At 40.9% G+C, this 20,694-nt stretch overlaps 1 protein-coding gene across 2 annotated transcripts in view; it reads right to left on the bottom strand.

The window, feature by feature from the left end:
* The window catches only part of LOC126191511 (heterogeneous nuclear ribonucleoprotein L), a 169,290-nt gene that overhangs the window by 87,249 nt on the left and 61,347 nt on the right, over positions 1–20,694 (bottom strand). For both annotated transcript variants that reach the window (XM_049932405.1, XM_049932406.1), the window contains exons 4-5: positions 10,486–10,571; positions 8,479–8,575 (exon numbers count right to left, since the gene is read on the bottom strand). In XM_049932405.1, coding sequence (XP_049788362.1) covers positions 8,479–8,575; positions 10,486–10,571 — 183 coding nt within the window. The remainder of the gene's footprint in view (positions 1–8,478; positions 8,576–10,485; positions 10,572–20,694) is intronic.

Raw genomic sequence — 20,694 nt, 5'->3', positions numbered from 1 at the left:
CTTCAATGCTAAATGACTATGAAAAAATTATTTCTCAGCACAGCCTTTCCTGTAAAACCCTTACAAGTTTTTCTCATTGTTTCTTATCACCCTGGATACTAGTCGGACAATCTGAAAACAGGTGTGACTCAGAGAGCTAGTGGAACTAATTCCGTCTTGCTCGTAGTGTGATGTCTTCAATGCACTGTTTTAATATACTTTCATTATTCGATGCTTTTTATGTCACTTATGTTTCACTACATTTTGAGAGCCTTCAGTGTCACTTTTTCAAATACCTCTTGTAGAAAGCGTTCGACTTGAGCCAACATTTTATTTTCTATAGCAGTATGTCGTTCGTCCTGAGCCGAAATGAGTTCTGTTCCATGGAAGTGGAAATGGTAGGGATACAGTCTGTATATTTTGCAATTTCATCTGCAAAAGCGAGTGAATACTTTGGGTTATATTGCACCCCAAGTTATAATAATTCTGCCCTTTTCAAATTACTGTCAGCCATTATGGAAGTTTCTCTACCTAGCAATTCTTTTTCCCCTCACTGCTTTTGTGGGCACCTTTCACTTCGAATGATATGGAGCAATGTCTATTACAAGTCGAGTTTTTTTGTCAAGTTTCGAAGAACGATGTCTTCAAACAGTTTTACAAAAGTTTCGTGGTTCATCTCTTCATGGTAGTCGCAGGTTCTGAACTGAGTAACAGACAATTAGGAACGAAACCTTTTGAAGTTCCAGCAATTCACTACTGTCATTTTCTATCCTTTACCTATCTGAGCTGCTATACTATAGCTGATTGTATCATCTACAAGCATTTTTTTCTAATCCAATCAGTGTCTTGCATTTACGGATGTTCCATTATGCCAAGCAATATCAAAATTAGTTTCTACTAAGTACCTGCAGTACAGACTGTAATATCTTTGCTTCTATTAACTATTTGCCACAAGTAAGAGTTATAACTGAATCTTAGCTTTTTTCATAGTTTTTAGCAAGGATGAAACAGGTCCACTGCTACCAGGCGGCAGACTGCTGTGTCCGATAATCTTTACTGGGAAAATTGCGTATGTTTCACGACATTGCATCTTCCTGAAGAAACTCAAGTTTTGTGACAGTCTTCTCGAGATGGCTCTTTTTCCCATGCGTCGCCTATTTCGATGATTCGCTCTGACTGTCCTTTCGCGAATTTCTCCTTTCTAATTCTTATTACTGATTGATTGCTGATTTACATATCAGCTGCAGTTCTCTTCCTCGGTGTATCCTAATGAACGATAAACTCTCCTCCATCCCCCTCTCATAAATTTCCCTTCAATGAAAATACCAATCCACGCGACTGACCGTTTAATGAAGCCGTGTCCGTTTATTTTTGAAGTGTCTTGCAGGTGCAGCCTCTGTCTACCCCTTTTTCTACAACTATCAATCATTGCAAGGCATGTGAAGCCCAAAGTTACACGAATTTCTTGCTACAACATCTCACTGAAGACTGGGCAGAACAACGCCTTTAGGGTAGCCCAGAGGCAATGGCAAAGAGTGGAAGCCTGCAGTACCAGGCTCCCATTGATGTACACTGAGGTAACAAAAGTCATCAGATACCTCCCAATGTCGTGTCGGACCACCTTTCCACGGAGTAGAGCAGCAACTATGTGGCACAAACTCACCTAAGACGTTGGGACTACCCTGCAGAAATACTGAGCTACGCTGCCTTTAAAGCCATCCGTAATTGCGAAAGTGTTGCTTGGGCAGGATTTTGTGCACGAACTGACCTATAGCTTATGTCCCAAAAATGTTCGCTGGGATTCATGACTGGCGATCTGAGTGAGCAAACCAGTAGCTCGAATTATTCAAAATGTTCCTCAAATCAAACGAAAACAACTGTGGCCCAGGGACATGAACATTGTTATACATGAAGTCCATGAATGGCAGCAAATGGTCTCCAAATAGTCGAACATAACCGTTTCCCCTCTATGATCGGTTCAGTTAGACAAGAGGACCCAGTTTATTTCATGTATATAGAGCTCACACCATTATGGAGCTGCCACTACTAGCTTTCAGTCCTTTGCCGACAACGTGGGTCTATGGCTTCGTGCGGTCTGCGCCATACTAACCCTACCATTAGCTCTTACAAACTGAAATCGGGATTCATATGACCATGTCACGGTTTGACAGTCATCTAGGGTCCAATAATGTGATCAGGAGCCCAGGAGAGGCGCTGCGAGCGATGTCGTGCTGTTGACAAAGGCACTCGCGTCGGTCGCCTGCTGCCGTAGTCCATTAACGCCGAATTTCGCCGCACTCCCCTAACGGATACGTTCGTCGTACATACACACTGATTTCTGCGGTTACTTCAGACATTGTCTGTTAGTGCTGACAACTCCAAACAATCCCGCTGCTCTGTCGGTAAGTCAAGGCCATCTGCCATTGCGTTCAGAGTGGTGAAATCCGGTATTCTCCGCACGCTCTTGACACTGGATCTCTGAATACTGATTCCCTAACGATTCCCGAAATTGACTGCCCATGTGCCTAGCCCCAAATACAATTCTGCATTCAAAGTATTATTCCCGTCGTGCGGCCACAATCCCGTCGTAAAGCTTTTCACCTGAATCACGGGAGTACAAATGACAACTCAGCCAATGCACAGCCCTTTTTTCATCTTGTGTAACTTCCAGCCCACTACCTGTGAAGTGACAATTAGTTCAAAATCTGACATCACTATAAAAAAATAAGATCTTTTCGAGTACAGGACCAGTTCGTCCTTTGAGATGCACGGCATGTGTCAATGTGTATTCAAATTGTTACCACATTGCAGCGAGCATATCTTGTGATGCAGCTTCCACTGCTGCTGGAATGCTATGTCTCCATTCATTGTTGTTGGTAACGGAGGCACATAAACAGGGCTTTTTATAACACTCTCCCCCCCCCCCCCCCAAGAAATAATTACACACAGATCCAGCGACCTTGGAGGCCATTGAAGTAAAGCGGAATCATTTGGTCCAGTGCGACCGATCCATCGTTCAGTAATCCTTTGATTTAAAAATTCCCGCACTTCCAGATGCCAGTGCTACTACACTAGACTCTCGCTACTCCGGCCATTCCTGTCACATGTGGATGCCGGATTAGCGGAAGTGCCTGTTTATTAAGTGTCTGAAATTTATTTTGTTTTTATTTATTTATTTTGAAAACACACGGGATATAGTGTACTCTACTTTATGAAACCCAAGGAGAGAATTTTAAAAAGAGGATATACTTTATTAAATCCGAAAATACATTAATTTTCATAGAAAACTTAGTCCTTGAGTGTGTACTGTACACCAGGGCTTCCCAACGTGTGGTCCGCGGACCCCTTAGGGGTCCGCGGCCACCCTTCACCAAATAGTGTAAAATGAGTAAAATTATTGAATAAAAACGTGAAAATCAAATTCATCACTTTTTTTCGTGTAAAAAAATGTACTTTTACTTCAGGTCGTATTCCCAAGCAGCCTTTGCGGTTCGTTGAGTGAGGACGCATACACAGTTTAGTGCCGGAGAATGTGGCTTCTCTGATCGACTGTTTCGCAACAAGACGGGGGTCCCGATTTTTGACCTTCAAGTTGTTTTCATTCATCTCTAAACCAAAGACTGTTGATACTTCGGTGGGGGGGGGGGGGGGGGGGGCATTAGGAACAGACTAGGGGTCCGCCATGGATTTTCGACTAGGGCTCCACCAGCTGAAAAGGTTGGGAAGCCCTGCTGTAAACAATTATAGTCTTATCACTCACTATGAAACATGTCCCTAATTTTTAACCGTCTCAATGAAATGATCGTATGGCATTGTTGGCCGGGAGGCACCATGCGGGGAAGTTCGGCCGTCTATTGCAAGTCCTTTTTAGTTGACGCCACTTCGGCCACTTCCGATTATGAAATGATGATGAAAGACGATGATACACGACGGTGGCATGCTTGATCACTCAAGCACTTTACAAGCATACATCGGTACTGCATGTATCTCGTTGTTGCATAATACAGGGTGATTCAAAAAGAATACCACAACTTTAAAAATGTGTATTTAATGAAAGAAACATAATGTAACCTTCTGTTATACATCATTACAAAGAGTATTTAAAAAGGTTTTTTTTTTTCACTCAAAAACAAGTTCAGAGATGTTCAATATGGCCCCCTCCAGACACTCGAGCAATATCAACCCGATACTCCAACTTGTTCCACACTCTCTGTAGCATATCAGGCGTAACAGTTTGGATAGCTGCTGTTATTTCTCGTTTCAAATCATCAATGGTGGCTGGGAGAGGTGGCCGAAACACCATATCCTTAACATAACCCCATAAGAAAAAATCGCAGGGGGTAAGATCAGGGCTTCTTGGAGGCCAGTGATGAAGTGCTCTGTCACGGGCTGCCTGGCGGCCGATCTATCGCCTCGGGTAGTTGACGTTCAGGTAGTTACGGACAGATAAGTGCCAATGTGGTGGCGCTCCATCCTGCTGAAACATGAATTGTTGTGCTTCTTGTTCGAGGTGAGGGAACAGCCAATTCTCTAACATCTCCAGATACTGTAGTCCAGTTACAGTAGCAGAACTTTTCCCTTTGCACAAACACCCATTCTCTTTAAACTGTTTATACCAACGTTTAATACACCACCTATCAGGAGGTTTAACAGCATACTTCGTTCGAAATGCACGCTGAACAACTGTCGTCGATTCACTTCTGTCGTACTCAATAACACAAAAAGCTTTCTGTTGAGCGGTCGCCATCTTAGCATCAACTGACGCTGACGCCTAGTCAACAGCGCCTCAAGCGAACAAATGTACAACTAAATGAAACTTTATAGCTCCCTTAATTCGCCGACAGATAGTGCTTAGCTCTGCCTTTTGTCGTTGCAGAGTTTTAAATTCCTAAAGTTGTGGTATTCTTTTTGAATCACCCTGTATATTCCAGGAAGACCTCAGTAGCTTCAGCACCAGTAGTGTGAGGAATAATCATGTCCTCGCCTGTATCTTCATTACTTCCATCATTACTTCCTTGCATGCTTTTGATTATTTCTTCATCTGTTAAAAGTTTGGTTCGTATCACAGTTTTCCTCATTCAGACACTTTGTAACATCATCAATTTCTTCTTCTCCTGGAAGGTTGTGGAACATGTCAGTGTATAAAGTAATTGATAATTCCGAATTGACTGGCTCATCGCTGTCACTCACTACTGGATCAAACTAGCCCAGCTCTTCATTATGGTAGTGCTCTCCACTTTATGCCATGCTTCGGCTGCTTAGAAAACATCACTATGTTAATTGCTTTCCACGCCTTCAGCATAGTCTCGATAGTCTTTCACTTTCGTTCAGCAAGGAGACGGAAGTTAATGCCGGTAACGACGTTTAATTGATTCCAAAATTCCCTGGTCCATAGGCTGAATGAGGGGGTGTAGCAATGGGTAGGAATAAGAGTGCAGGTATACCATCGGATTTAAGAAAAACATCTAAAGGATGACTGGGAGGATTGTCAATTGTAAGGATAGCTTTCAGCGAAAGCTTTTTCTTCTTTATCTCTTTTCTCACTGCTCGTACAAACGTTTCATGGAACCGAGAGAATATTTGTCCACCCACGCTTTCTTCTGAGCGCAATACTGCACTAGTTAAGTGCAGGTACAGTATTTATGTAAGTGTGTTTAAAACAACGTGGATTTTCCCATCACAATAAGCTGTAGTTTATGACTCCCATTTGCACAACAACACGCTATTAATGTTGCGCACTGTTTCCGTTGCTTGTAACCACGAACTGCCTTCTCGTTCTTGGCAGCTAATGTTTTTGAAGGAAGTATCTTGTAAAAAAAGTCCAGTTTCATCAGCATTATACAAGGCATCAGCATTTAAATCTTCCTCTATTATCTTCAGTATCTTGCTCAAACTCCTCAGCATCCGTATCGTTAGCTGAGCGACTTTTCCTGGTGACTGTCAGCTGCCGAATCCCATCTCGTATTTCCAGTTTGATAGCCAACCTTCGCTCGCTGCAAACACGTTACTACCGCCAAGTTGTTTGTTAAATGCAGCTGCTTTTTCTTTTATAATCGGGCCATTGGTTGGACTTCGTTTACTGCGTTGTTGTATGAACCATCTATAAACAGCTACGTCCAGTTCATTCTAATTCTTTCGCAAAACCTTCCGTTTTCACAACTCACTATCCATTTGTGTTGAGTACTATCGAATATATATAGGGTGTTTCAAAAATGACCGGTATATTTGAAACGGCAATAAAAACTAAACGACCAGCGATAGAAATACACCGTTTGTTGCAATATGCTTGGGACAACAGTACATTTTCAGGCAGACAAACTTTCGAAATTGCAGTAGTTACAATTTTCAACAACAGATGGCGCTGCGGTCTGGGAAACTATAGTACGAAATTTTCCACATATCCACCATGCGTAGCAATAATATGGCGTAGTCTCTGAATGAAATTACCCGAAACCTTTGACAACGTGTCTGGCGGAATGGCTTCACATGCAGATGAGATGTACTGCTTCAGCTGTTCAATTGTTTCTGGATTCTGGCGGTACACCTGGTCTTTCAAGTGTCCCCACAGAAGTCACAGGGGTTCATGTCTGGCGAATAGGGAGGCCAATCCACGCCGCCTCCTGTATGTTTCGGATAGCCCAAAGCAATCACACGATCATCGAAATATTCATTCAGGAAATTAAAGACGTCGGCCGTGCGATGTGGCCGGGCACCATCTTGCATAAACCACGAGGTGTTCGCAGTGTCGTCTAAGGCAGTTTGTACCGCCACAAATTCACGAAGAATGTCCAGATAGCGTGATGCAGTAATCGTTTCGGATCTGAAAAATGGGCCAATGATTCCTTTGGAAGAAATGGCGGCCCAGACCAGTACTTTTTGAGGATGCAGGGACGATGGGACTGCAACATGGGGCTTTTCGGTTCCCCATATGCGCCAGTTCTGTTTATTGACGAAGCCGTCCAGGTAAAAATAAGCTTCGTCAGTAAACCAAATGCTGCCCACATGCATATCGCCGTCATCAATCCTGTGCACTATATCGTTAGCGAATGTCTCTCGTGCAGCAATGGTAGCGGCGCTGAGTGGTTGCCGCGTTTGAATTTTGTATGGATAGAGGTGTAAACTCTGGCGCATGAGACGATACGTGGACGTTGGCGTCATTTGGACCGCAGCTGCAACACGGCGAACGGAAACCAGAGGCCGCTGTTGGATCACCTGCTGCACTAGCTGCGCGTTGCCCTCTGTGGTTGCCGTACGCGGTCGCCCTACCTTTCCAGCACGTTCATCCGTCACGTTCCCAGTCCGTTGAAATTTTTCAAACAGATCCTTTATTGTATCGCTTTTCGGTCCTTTGGTTACATTAAACCTCCGTTGAAAACTTCGTCTTGTTGCAACAACACTGTGTTCTAGGCGGTGGAATTCCAACACCAGAAAAATCCTCTGTTCTAAGGAATAAACCATGTTGTCTACAGCACACTTGCACATTGTGAACAGCACACGCTTACAGCAGAAAGACGACGTACAGAATGGCGCATCCACAGACTGCGTTGTCTTCTATATCTTTCACATCACTTGCAGCGCCATCTGTTGTTGAAAATTGTAACTACTGTAATTTCGAAAGTTTGTCCGCCTGAAAATGTACTGTTGTCCCAAGCATATTGCAACAAACGGTGTATTTCTATCGCTGCTCGTTTAGTTTTTATTGCCGTTTCAAATATACCGGTCATTTTTGAAACACCCTGTAGTTGCTCGTCAAACATTGACCTCAGCAATAAAGGCTTTCTGCTAAGAACCTCGATTAAGTTGTCTAAAATTTCGAGTTTCTGCTTGAAGTCTAGCGTAGCATATTTCCTTTTAAAAGACATGATTCCGAACTGTAAAGAAAGCTACAATTTCAAATACAGTATAGGAAGCATTGTTTAAGTAAGCATTGTTTAAGTAAGCATTGTTTAAGTAAGCATTGTTTAAGTAAGCATTGTTTAAGTAAGCATTGTTTAAGTAAGCATTGTTTAAGTAAGCATTGTTTAAGTAAGCATTGTTTAAGTAAGCATTGTTTAAGTAAGCATTGTTTAAGTAAGCATTGTTTAAGTAAGCATTGTTTAAGTAAGCATTGTTGCTCACGATGAATCATTTGTGCACGTGTTTTTCGATGTAGGCCGGACTACTGAGGGCCTGATTAGTGACAGTCTAGTGTACTTACAGGAGCCAAGTAAAACTAGAGAGTGTTCTTTTTAACAGCACATTATTCACGCACATGTCTCAAATAACGTAACAGTTATGATTCTTTTAAGTCGGGTGGTTCTTTTTGATACACGCAGAAAACTGCGTAACGGTACAACCAAAAAAAATCATATAAACCTAACACTGGGTTGTTCTAGGTTGAAACAAAAATTAGTCCAGAGAGAACATTACTTCAAAACATACAAATATTTTTGTAATGCTTAATCAAGTAAAATACAACCTTCCACCAAACTGCATTAAGAAATCAGAAGTAGCACTTACCTTCGCAAAATCTATCTTCAACGTGCAGCAACCTGAATAAATATCGGCACCATTCAGAGCTTCTTTGGCTCTTTTTGCCGATTCAATGCTGTCAAACGTGATGCATTAAGGAAATAAACACGCAAAACACAGTAAATTTCATTATTATGTACAATTCTATATTTAGAACTTCCACATCTTCATTAAAAATGCCCACATAACATACTTCCCTTATTTTGCAATTACCTCTCACAACTGTCACGAAAGGCATTTATATCTCAGGTAGGCAACACCTCCTCCCCCTTTCTCCTACATCATTACCCTCTTCGTGATGATTCTCCAATCATCAAGTTCAGTGATACCTTTGCTTGTTACTTATCTAAATATAAGCTAACTTGAAATTCAGGGGCTGAACCTATTTGGGGTAAATTGTCACTTCACTTTTCAGGTCTTTTTTTTGTAGTGATTTGTACGACGTACTGTAAAAACGAAGTCACTCAGCTGACAGTGTCAAGTTAAGGCGGAGAGCATACGCGGCGCTTCTTTTTGTAGCATCAAGCTAAAGTATCACCCTAGATCAGAACAGCAAAGTGAGAGATGGCTAGCTGTTTGCAGGACATATTATGTTAACAGCCAATCAGAAATCACCTTGGTCACACCTGTCCTTTTCACGTTGCGATATCGTTAAGATATTTCGGGAGCAGTTTACAACAGATGGCTGCGGCTGTCCCTTGCGGCTGGTAGCGTCACTATTGTGAATCGTTTCCACGAAGTGCTTGACGGCTGTTGAAGAACGCAAAAATCAAAGTATTACGTTACAGCCAAGCAAACTCAATGCTGCACGTTAATTGTGTGTTCTTGTAATCACTGTTATTCTGATCCATTCAAACGCTTTTCGGTAGGAATCAGAAGACTTACCCTGGTAGTGTTGTACTCTTGTCGCTGCCACCCTTTGATTTCGGCCATTGGAGTAGTATTGCAGTCATTTATGTGTAAGGCTATCCCAAATTTGATTATGCGCGTGAAATAACTGAAGAATATCTCATGTTTACTGCGCAATAAATCATTTTGAACACACCAACGGACCTACCAAGATCCATAATCGTTCATTATCAACTATTACAGTATTACATTACGACGTTTGCCATTCAGAAGTATCTTATGCTGATCTATTTCTTTCAATAATTCTCGTTATGTTCAACGGAACCTCAATCTCCAATATACAACAAGGACATCTCACTATATCCTCCACATTTGCGCCTTTATATATTGCGGACAAGCCTCAACTGCGACAGTGCTGACAAGCTACCAAACTGTAACCGTCCTTTAATTTCGTCTCCCATGGAAGGCACGAGGAGACATGAACATGGCAGATGCCTGCCCAGAACAGACAGCACGTATTTGTATGGCTGTCTCCGGCCAAATGTTGTGAGCGTTGGAACCAGCGGTTACATTTATCACAGAGTAGCGACGATAGCCTTAACATACTCAGTTTTAAAAGTGACATGGAAAAAATTTGATACACAGCTAAATCGCATGACATTACACAATAGAAACATTGAAAGGAAAAGCTCTCGTAATCTAACATTAATCTGAGTTTGCAGTTACAACTGATAATACACAACCAGCAAAAACCTTGATCCGCTTCGTATAATCACACTGACAACGTTAAATAGACGGGAATATCCGGAATCGAAAATCGTTTGAGCGATCTATGCATATGTACTACTTCTGAATAATTACACTTCGAGTAAAATAACTTTTTTCTTCCTAGAATTGCGTTGCTTGTCTAATAGTACATGGAGAACCTCTTGACTTACATGATTATGTTATCAGAGTTTTGAGTTACCGCACGAAACCAGTTCAATGGACATCTTTTCTCTTCAACAGTTATTTCTAAATAATTTTTTATTGTGTGGTGCACGTGAGGGCCGCCTGCCTGCTCAATTTAAAACCATCCATATCCATTGCGTAACCTAAGTGTGGTAGTTAATCATTAAAGCAAGCAATACATGCAGTAAAGGATATTCCACCATAGCTTGAACACCGTTCTTCTTGAAAATCACAATGCGAAGCACTTGGCCGCTGGGTGAGCAAATGGTGTGAAGCACTTCCTGCAAAAAATAAAAAACAAAGAATGTTCATTATAACCAGCGCTGACACTGCTATGCAAATATGAATTTAAAAAACAAGAACAAAAACAATTACTAAAGTCATGAACGGTGAAAGTTTTGAGTTTCACGATTAATGGCTCTGGCGCATTTGCTATTAGTTTCTTTCTCTTCTCAATGTCCCGAGTTTCTTCGAACAAAGTCACAGCTGATACCTCATTATGAAACAGAGCTGGATGCTTCTTCGGTTTGCGAAGATCAGTTGAGAGAGAGAGAGAGAGAGAGAATGTTAGTCGTATTTTATTACTAGATTAAGCGTTGCAAAATGAATATACCACCATCTAGCGCTGGATACAAATACGAAAACTCGCTGCTGCGTTTTTATGATATGTTTTGAGGAAAGCGGCCTTCCAGGAAGAACGACTGTACAGGATGTATGAAAGCGCATAGCAGCGACCGGTGGTTCTCATTTTCTGTTCGTGTACATTTATGACGTTATTTATATCATCTTAATTCCTAATGCGGAGAGTGCTGAAACTGTTTTCATGGAATTTTTCTTCCAAAAAATTATTATATGCAACTTTTTTCTTACCCACTTCTTTCCTGTTTTCTTTGATGTTTTCTGATATTTCTGGCTGGTTTCTGATATTTCTGGCTGGTTTCTGATATTTCTGGCTGGTTTCTGATATTTCTGGCTGGTTTCTGATATTTCTGGCTGGTTTCTGATATTTCTGGCTGGTTTCTGATATTTCTGGCTGGTTTCTGATATTTCTGGCTGGTTTCTGATATTTCTGGCTGGTTTCTGATATTTCTGGCTGGTTTCTGATATTTCTGGCTGGTTTCTGATATTTCTGGCTGGTTTCTGATATTTCTGGCTGGTTTCTGATATTTCTGGCTGGTTTCTGATATTTCTGGCTGGTTTCTGATATTTCTGGCTGGTTTCTGATATTTCTGGCTGGTTTCTGATATTTCTGGCTGGTTTCTGATATTTCTGGCTGGTTTCTGATATCTCTCTTTTGTTCTGCCTGTCACTTCTTTTGTAGCGATGTTTCGCTTCTTGTATTCTTCTGTGGTTTCCTTTACCCATCAGGCTTTCACTGTACTAGTCTTCACTGTGATGATTGTCTTGGTCAATCTCTCTTCATTAATCATTCATGTCCCTTTTTCTTAATTCTTCTTCAATCTCCGTGATTTTCGTTCTTTCCTTGATTACTGTATCCGAGGCATTTAAGACGTCTTAACACTAGAGTACTGCAGTGTTAATTTGGTACTGATGTAAATACTTTTTAATGTACGGGTTCTGTCTCAGTCTGGATGCTTTTGGCAGTTTTGTGACCCTTTCTTCATGGGATGAGAGTTCGGTCTCATTTTTAAATTAGTTATTAATCACCATATTTCATATAGTGTAGTGGAAAATGAACACACTATAAACATGTCTGCGCAATATGTCGCCACTGATTTTAGAAGCCCAATGCGGAAGCGTCTGAATAGCCTTGTGGTACGGTGTGTGCAGGTTTCACGTACGACAGTGATTGGTAGAGAAGCTGCTTTTGTTCAGTTTGGAGGCTTGCTACACCGCCATCGCATTACTGTCATTGCAGCTGTCGTCTTTTGTCTTATGGAGCATTTGGACAGCGAAGTAATGATTGTGGAAGTGCAGAAATACCCATTGCTGTGCAAAACACGGTGCGAATTACTTGTAGATATTAATTAAATATTCACTCACACCAAGATCTGATTTCCGCTTGTCATTAATTGCACCCCACTTTCCTCCCTAAATGGCTGCTGTAACTGTCCGCAACTATTCTCTCCTTTTATCTATGTTTTCGTACTCTTCTCTTTCTGTATAGTTTTCCTCAGTAAGCATTTCAAATTTGGCCCAATTCTGTTTGTTTCTCAAGCAAGCATGGTTGTCACCTAGTCTGCTGCCTTCTTGTCATTCTGTTTTTAACATGATGTGGGCTGGAGTAAGCAAACTTCTCTTTAATACTTCTCCACTTCATACATTCCTGGATGTGACAGCTATCTCTAAATGCAAATCAGTGGCGCCCATTATGGGAAGACTGCTTCAACTTTCATTTGTATTCAAGGATATACCATAATTAGATTAAAATTCTAACCATCCCACCTGCCCCAATATAATCTTACAGCAACTTTCAGCAGAAACATCTGCACTATGACAAGACATCAAATGCTGACATGGTTATAGTGACAGGAGAATTTCTGTGAAAGTATGAAATTATAAGTGCTTGAAAAGAAATACTAAGCAACTGGAGAGGGTTGTTTAGTTTCCAGTGGTCCTAGCCCAGACCATTCCAAACTGCATAAAACTGCACAGATGCTCCCGACAGAAAAATTAATCTGTGCAAAGCCTGAACCCAATGCTTCAGGAGGATTTCATTAGAGGACTGTTGTGCGAGATACAGAAGAGTTAAGACAGCTTAAAACTGAAAAACTGCAAGGAAGACTTGTCATACAATCAATACTTTGTGTGCTCAGAACTCAAAAAAGTTATAACGCTCTATCATCCACCAGTTGTGTGCTACACAGTATCATAGTTGGTGGAAAACCAAGCGCGGTGATTTTTCAACCATTTTTGACCATAATAATTTTTCGAAAAACTCAGTAGGCCTACACTGACTGCTCTTTCAGTAGTCCCATAAAGAAGTTGCTAGTTATCAATCCTAGAAGTAGCAGCAGTTGCTTATAAGTATTTTTTAACTAATTTGTACCAATATTTTTGATAAATGCAGTATGATGACTGCCCTTTAATAATGCCTTAGAGAAAATACTTTATAACAAGTACTATCACATCAAAAAATTTGTGCATACATTGCTATGTTGATTAATACTATTACCGGCAATTAAGCTTGCTTACATTATATTAAGAAGATTAGATTTTATTTTACTAGGAAAGATTTATATTGTTTAGGAGACCCTATGAATAAGATTCAGAAATGAACTTCAATACTAATGTCAAATATTCACAATCATTTTAACAAGTGCATTTTGTATGACAAACTGAACACGCTTCATTGCAGTTACATTTATTAATTTAATTATCAAGTACAATATTTCCTAAAAATTCTGTTTAAGTATAACAGACCATTTAATGCATTCTGATTGTAGCTAAATTTGCAGTCTTCAAAGAAAGCTAAAACCATATTTCATGTAATCACAAAGGGCTTTTCTTCTTGCCAGGCTTTGCTAAGGTAATGAGCTGCTGGTTAAGCTTTTGACTATTTTGGTTGAAGCTGAAAAATCAGAGGGCAGTTGTTTTATCACCCAACTTTTAAAAGCAAATGTTAACATTTGCAATTCCCTTGTCGTGTCAAGGCATTACAAATGGAACTCAAATCTTCAGATAAGAATTGCTGTGGCTAGTGTCCTAGACCTTTGTAGTGGTGTTTCAAGTGCAGTACTTTATTGTATTTTTACTATCTTATCGTTTGATTTTCCATTTCACCACATGGCAACTAATGTGGGTCTTTAAGTAAGCACTTCGAATATCTAGTTTGATTGTTTCCATCCCCATTGCTTCATTTGCTAATTTATCAGCCAACTCATTACCTGAAATACTGACGGGACTGCCAAGCGGAGAACTTTGCAAAGGGCATAAAGTTTGTCACGGGTGCAGATACCAACGGATTATCTGGATAACATTGTTCTCATGAAGTTGCTGCATAGCCATTATGTTTTGTAGTGCTGTATGTATGGTTATTATCTCTGCAGTATAAATACCACATAATTTTGGTAGAGAGCATTGTTCTCAATTCCTGTCGTCTACATGGAAAAAGCACAAAACTTTTGGAACCATCAGTATAAGCGAGATTAAAATGATACTCTGACGACAAACAGACAGCAATAAAAACTGAGTGTTGTATTGCCTTTGGTGTCACACCCTAATTGCTTGTTGTGAAACATATAACGGAAAAGTTCGCAATTTAAGAGTGCTGCAAGAAAGTGGTCTTCTTTAAGGCAGTTCATGAATAACAGTCATCGTATAGTGAAATAAAGACAGGATGACAGTGGTTTTTGGTAGACCAATTTTGATGGTGTTGTGTTTTCAGTAGTGGTAGTTCCATTTCTGCAAGTAGAGTATCAACCTGGCTCACGCAGAAAAGCTCCAGCTGCCAGACAGACACCACCGTAGAGGTCAGTATGTAATTATTTCTAGGGTTGATGGTGCTGCTGACAGATAAACAATGCTTTCATGCCAAAATGGGATAAAATGAGTTCTTTAAAAATGTTAAAACAACTTTATTACCACCCCAGTAGTTGTTAGTGATTTAACAAAAACAGAGTTTGTTCAGTGAGAAATTCCGAGTTGTATATGTGATAACTCTATAAAAACTTACGAAATACTGAGGGCTGCAATTCAAGTGTCTAATTTTTTTCCCAAATGGCAGCTCTGAGCTATCTTTCACTCTGATGCTGCTGATATGTGGTTGCTGAGTGATTAATTTCCTTGCACTTATTCAGAACTCATGTTATCAGTAGTTCATCACATAAATCATCATTACAAATAAACTGATAACCATATGTAAAGAATGACCACATCTATATAAAAATTATATGTTGGGAGTCCAGAACCCTGTTAATTTAGGACATGTCATTTGCTTGTAAAATAAAAACTGAAGTGCTTTTGCTAAGGCAGACAAATCTCATTGTTCGATAGAAAACTTATGTTAATCAGAAATTTAGAATTTTAGTAGTCTAACGAATTCCAACAGATGGACTTACGAGAAATATTCTGAAATGGTCGTACATAAAGAGAAGAATACAGCACAGGTGTGCTCTAAAAAAGGAGCTCAATTAACTCTAAAGAAATTTGATGACAAATTTAAGTCTCAAATCATATGGAGAACGGCGGATAATTATCTGCAGTAAGCCAAAGACAAAGCCACATCATTTGATTAATGGTTGTTGCTTTGCAATGTTTTTGAACGAAGAGGAATGGCAAGTCAGTTGTTAATTTGGAAAACCTTGCTAATGGTGGAATTTGAATCTGCAAGTAACTTGGTTGGTGATCTTTTCCGGCACTTCTACGAAACATTTCTGCAGGGGCAGCTGTTGATGATGAAGAGGGAAAAAAACAACGGATACAAACTTATTTGTAGGGACTTTACTCCTTAAGATTAAGTTTGCAGGAACAAAGGTAAACATACAGCAGCTAAGTATGAGCAATGTAACAGGATCAGTTTTCCAAATGTCTTATTTTTGCAATTACTACAGTTGCTAAGTTTTGCAATCTGAGGAAAAAAAAATCCTGAACATTGGAAAACGTCCTTTTCTTGAGAAAGCAATTCATAAGCAAGTTCAGCTTGTGTGTTTTAGTAACGCTTCAACTTCTTTCTTTACTCGCAGATTCTTCACAGTGCTTTAACTATAAAAATACATACAAAATGGTTTCACTGATCATCAGCAGTAGCAGCATGATGTACAAGTCATTTCATTAAATCATCATAAAAATATCTTCACAAGTGCAGAATACTTTGAAGTAAACATTGCATTATGTTCATTTAATAGCCATTGGCTCAGTGCAAGTCTCTTAAACATTAAAAACAACAGACACTTCCAAAATTACAGAATGTATGCTTGTGTCATTCTCTTACGTAATCACAATACACAACAGTAACCTACTACGTTCAAGGCGCATAGAGGAACATGGCTAAAACCGGACTTTCTGGAAAATGTCCGGATTTTGGTTCATTCGACATTCCTGTCGTGTTGGCCATTAGCTTTACGGAGAACTTGGATTTTTGGAAGCATTGGCAATCATTTCACAACTTCTCTTACACCAATCAGCTCTTCTGGTTACCCGTTTCATCATGGGAAATTTTCTATTGCATATTTATATGAACGTCCAGAAATAGGAGAAAAACTCCACCGTAACACAATGTTTAGTGTCCACCAAAGATTTAGACATTCTAATTTTACAGACATTCCTATTTTGCACAATGCAACTATCACAAAACAAACTGAGCTCTGACATTTTCTGGGACATATTCCTTTATAAAATCAAACGGGAAGGAGTGTACTTCATACACTCCTTTCCTTGCAAAGCCTTCACGATTTACAAGCATTACAGACTCTTTCTTCCTATTATAAAATCAAAATACATTTAACCATAGATGCCGAAGACAAATTACATCCTGTTTACACAGTTTTGGCAGAGACACGTTTTGCATGCAAAAGCCAATACCAAGAACTGAATCACTACATTTGCACTCTTCTTCAGTAATTTTCCCGCTCTTTCAGAACTTACCAGCTCTGTGCTTTGTGTAACAAGTTCCACAGCAGCTACTGAAGCAGTAGGACCAATCAGCCAACATGGGACTCGATTTTTGACTTCTTTACATTTCATGCGTGTGACAACTAGTGCTGGACTGAATGACAGAGTTAAATGTTTCCTGAAATATTTGGCATATTACCTGCGAGTAACACCATAATCAGGATAGTATGTTTGAAACAAGCGTCATATCTTGAATTGTAAGCCTGGACTCCAATTACATAAACTCACTGTAAGAGTACCGTGACTCTTACAGTAAACGATTGTGCAGTAAAGAATGAACATCACGTATGCAGGTGCAAAAGCGTTGTTCTTATTACAAATGCCCTGCACATTTTGTCATGTCTCTCTCTGAAGCATTAATGGATGAAATCTCTTCACTCTTTTCACTGCTGTACCATCGAGAGAAACACTAAGTTGTTCAGTGTTTTCTTGCACAAGGAAGTCGTAGGAAGACTTCTGCACCCACTTCTTTTATCATCCCTCACAGCCGTACTTTTTTCTACATATTGGTTATGCAACAAGAAAACCAACTGACAAATGCATACGGTAAATTGTGGAAAACGAGAAGGAAAACTGCAACACCACAAAAATGTACAGTAATGAAATTTCAGGAACAAATTTGTCAAGGTAACATTTTTAAGTGATTTAACATTGTTAAGATCACAGGTTAAAATATGTGCGAGATAAGCAATTGCGAACGTTAAATGATGGTATATTAATAACTGGTGTAACTGGCAAAATGTTGAATGCAAGCATACATTGTGTTATACAGATGCTGGATGTCAGTTTGTGAGATGGAGTTCCATGTGTGTTGCACTTCGTAGGTAAATACAATGATCGTTACTGTTGGTAGCGTTTCAGGGTGTACACGTGGACAAGCAAAAAATTCAGGTCTTTCCTGAATTTCCGAGTTAAAAATAAATCAAACAATGGAGAAATACAGGATGGAATGTAACAATACCAGAGAAGGAAAGTTGCTACTCACCATATAGCGGAGATACCAAGTCGCGATAGGCACAACAAAAAGATTCACACAATTAAAGCTTTCAGCCATTAAGGCCTTAGTCAGCAGTGTGTGTGTGTGTGTGTGTGTGTGTGTGTGTGTGTGTGTGTGTGTGTACTGCTGATGAAGGCCTTAACGGCCGAAAGTTTTAATTGTGTGAATCTTTTTGTTGTGACTATCGTGACTCAGCATCTCCACTATATGGCGAGTTAAAAAAATACTTTTTCTGGGTGAAAATACAAATCCTATGTGTTAAGTGACAGTATACTTTTGCACTAACTGTAAAACTTATAAACCCCTAGAATCAATGTTTTATACATTGGCACAGAACTTACCGCCGTTACTTTAGAGAATGACACCCAGAGACAAAAAAGTCTTTGTATATCTTTGATGTGCAGCACCATGTACGTACGCTACATATTTGTGCATTATGATATGCTGTATGTTAATTCTAATTCCACCAGACAACGTGTTTCCAAAGCATTTGAAATAGAGATTGCTACTCCTTATCTAAGCCAATCATAGCTCATGTCACGTGATCTCGCCAGCTGATGACAGCAGATATTCAGAGCATAGGACACGTGATGTAGTCAGCCACTAGCACATTAGCTGCGTGAACACACAAAAATGAAAGTTAAAGGTTTAAATTAATAGATACAGTGACACTACAAGAAAAACTAAGCTTTCACACATAACATTTGTCTTTTTTGCATGTGTTACACTTTAAGACACATGGCAAAAATATGTCAGTACATTTATTAATGACAAATGTCTGGTCTTCAGGGCTCTAAATTTAAGTGGCCAGTCCTCTAAGTATTAAAGTTTTAAATGACAGTTAAAAGCTCAGTGATTTAAAAATTCAACGCACATTCTCACAAGTAACTTAATTCATCAAGCATAAAAAGAAATTTACTTTGGAAGCAACTCTTCAAATCACCATTTGCAGTATTTTCCCCGAGACCTATTAGAAATAGGTTCACTTCAGCAGCTGTAAGAGTGCCAGAAAACAGGCGTTGCTTCGCTTGCACAGCTATGATGGCCTAGGAAGCCTTTATGTTCGTACGTATAAATCACCAAGAGATCTTACATTACATCGTAAACGAAACAGGACATCAGTGGATACTCCAAGAGCATCGGAATTTCGTAAACCATACTCAAATTTGTAATTCGTAGTTTTCAGGATGTAAATTTTCTTTGAGTACCATTACTGTACTGTCATTTTTGGATCTTTATTGTGGCATAATGCCATACGTGCCAGAACATGAATTCAGCGAACAGTTGGAAGTCGCCTATATTGTGGAACGAAACGCTTCATTTCAAATGAAATGAAGGCCTCAGCGGAAAAGACTAAGAAAAACCAAAATTCTTTAGCATGTCAACAAAAATAACTTCATTGTTTTGCAAGATTATTGCTTGACTGCCAAAAACGTGGGAAAAAAAAAACAGAAAACTAACTAATAATGTATTAAAGCCTTCCAAAATTATTTGAATGTACAGTCCTGGAAATTGAAATAAGAACTCCGTGAATTCATTGTCCCAGGAAGGGGAAACTTTATTGACATATTCCTGGGGTCAGATACATCACATGATCACACTGACAGAATCACAGGCACATAGACACAGGCAACAGAGCATGCACAATGTCGGCACTAGTACAGTGTATATCCACCTTTCGCAGCAATGCAGGCTGCTATTCTCCCATGGAGACAATCGTAGAGATGCTGGATGTAGTCCTGTGGAACGGCTTGCCATGCCATTTCCACCTGGCACCTCAGTTGGACCAGCGTTCGTGCTGGACGTGCAGACCGCGTGAGACGACGCTTCATCCAGTCCCAAACATGCTCAATGGGGGACAGATCCGGAGATCTTGCTGGCCAGGATAGTTGACTTACACCTTCTAGAGCACGTTGGGTGGCACGGGATACATGCGGACATGCATTGTCCTGTTGGAACAGCAAGTTCCCTTGCCGTTCTAGGAATGGTAGAACGATGGGTTCGATGACGGTTTGGATGTACCGTGCACTATTCAGTGTCCCCTCGACGATCACCAGTGGTGTACGGCCAGTGTAGGAGATCGCTCCCCACACCATGATGCCGGGTGTTGGCCCTGTGTGCCTCGGTCGTATGCAGTCCTGATTGTGGCGCTCACCTGCACGGCGCCAAACACGCATACGACCATCATTGGCACCAAGGCAGAAGCGACTCTCATCGCTGAAGACGACACGTCTCCATTCGTCCCTCCATTCACGCCTGTCGCGACACCACTGGAGGCGGGCTGCACGATGTTGGGGCGTGAGCGGAAGACGGCCTAACGGTGTGCGGGACCGTAGCCCAGCTTCATGGAGACGGTTGCGAATGGTCCTCGCCGATACCCCAGGAGCAACAGTGTCCCTAATTTGCTGGGAAGTGGCGGTGCGGTCCCCTACGGCACTGCGTAGGATCCTACGGTCTTGGCGTGCATCCGTGCGTCGCTGCGGTCCGGTCCCAGGTCGACGGGCACGTGCACCTTCCGCCGACCACTGGCGACAACATCGATGTACTGTGGAGACCTCACGCCCCACGTGTTGAGCAATTCGGCGGTACGTCCACCCGGCCTCCCGCATGCCCACTGTACGCCCTCGCTCAAAGTCCGTCAACTGCACATACGGTTCACGTCCACGCTGTCGCGGCATGCTACCAGTGTTAAAGACTGCGATGGAGCTCCGTATGCCACGGCAAACTGGCTGACACTGACGGCGGCGGTGCACAAATGCTGCGCAGCTAGCGCCATTCGACGGCCAACACCGCGGTTCCTGGTGTGTCCGCTGTGCCGTGCGTGTGATCATTGT

This window comes from Schistocerca cancellata, chromosome 6 (assembly GCF_023864275.1).
Source record: "Schistocerca cancellata isolate TAMUIC-IGC-003103 chromosome 6, iqSchCanc2.1, whole genome shotgun sequence".
NCBI classification, from domain to species: Eukaryota; Metazoa; Arthropoda; class Insecta; order Orthoptera; family Acrididae; genus Schistocerca; species Schistocerca cancellata.
Note: the sequence above shows the minus strand (reverse complement) of the source record. Positions and strands in the feature narration are given on the sequence as shown.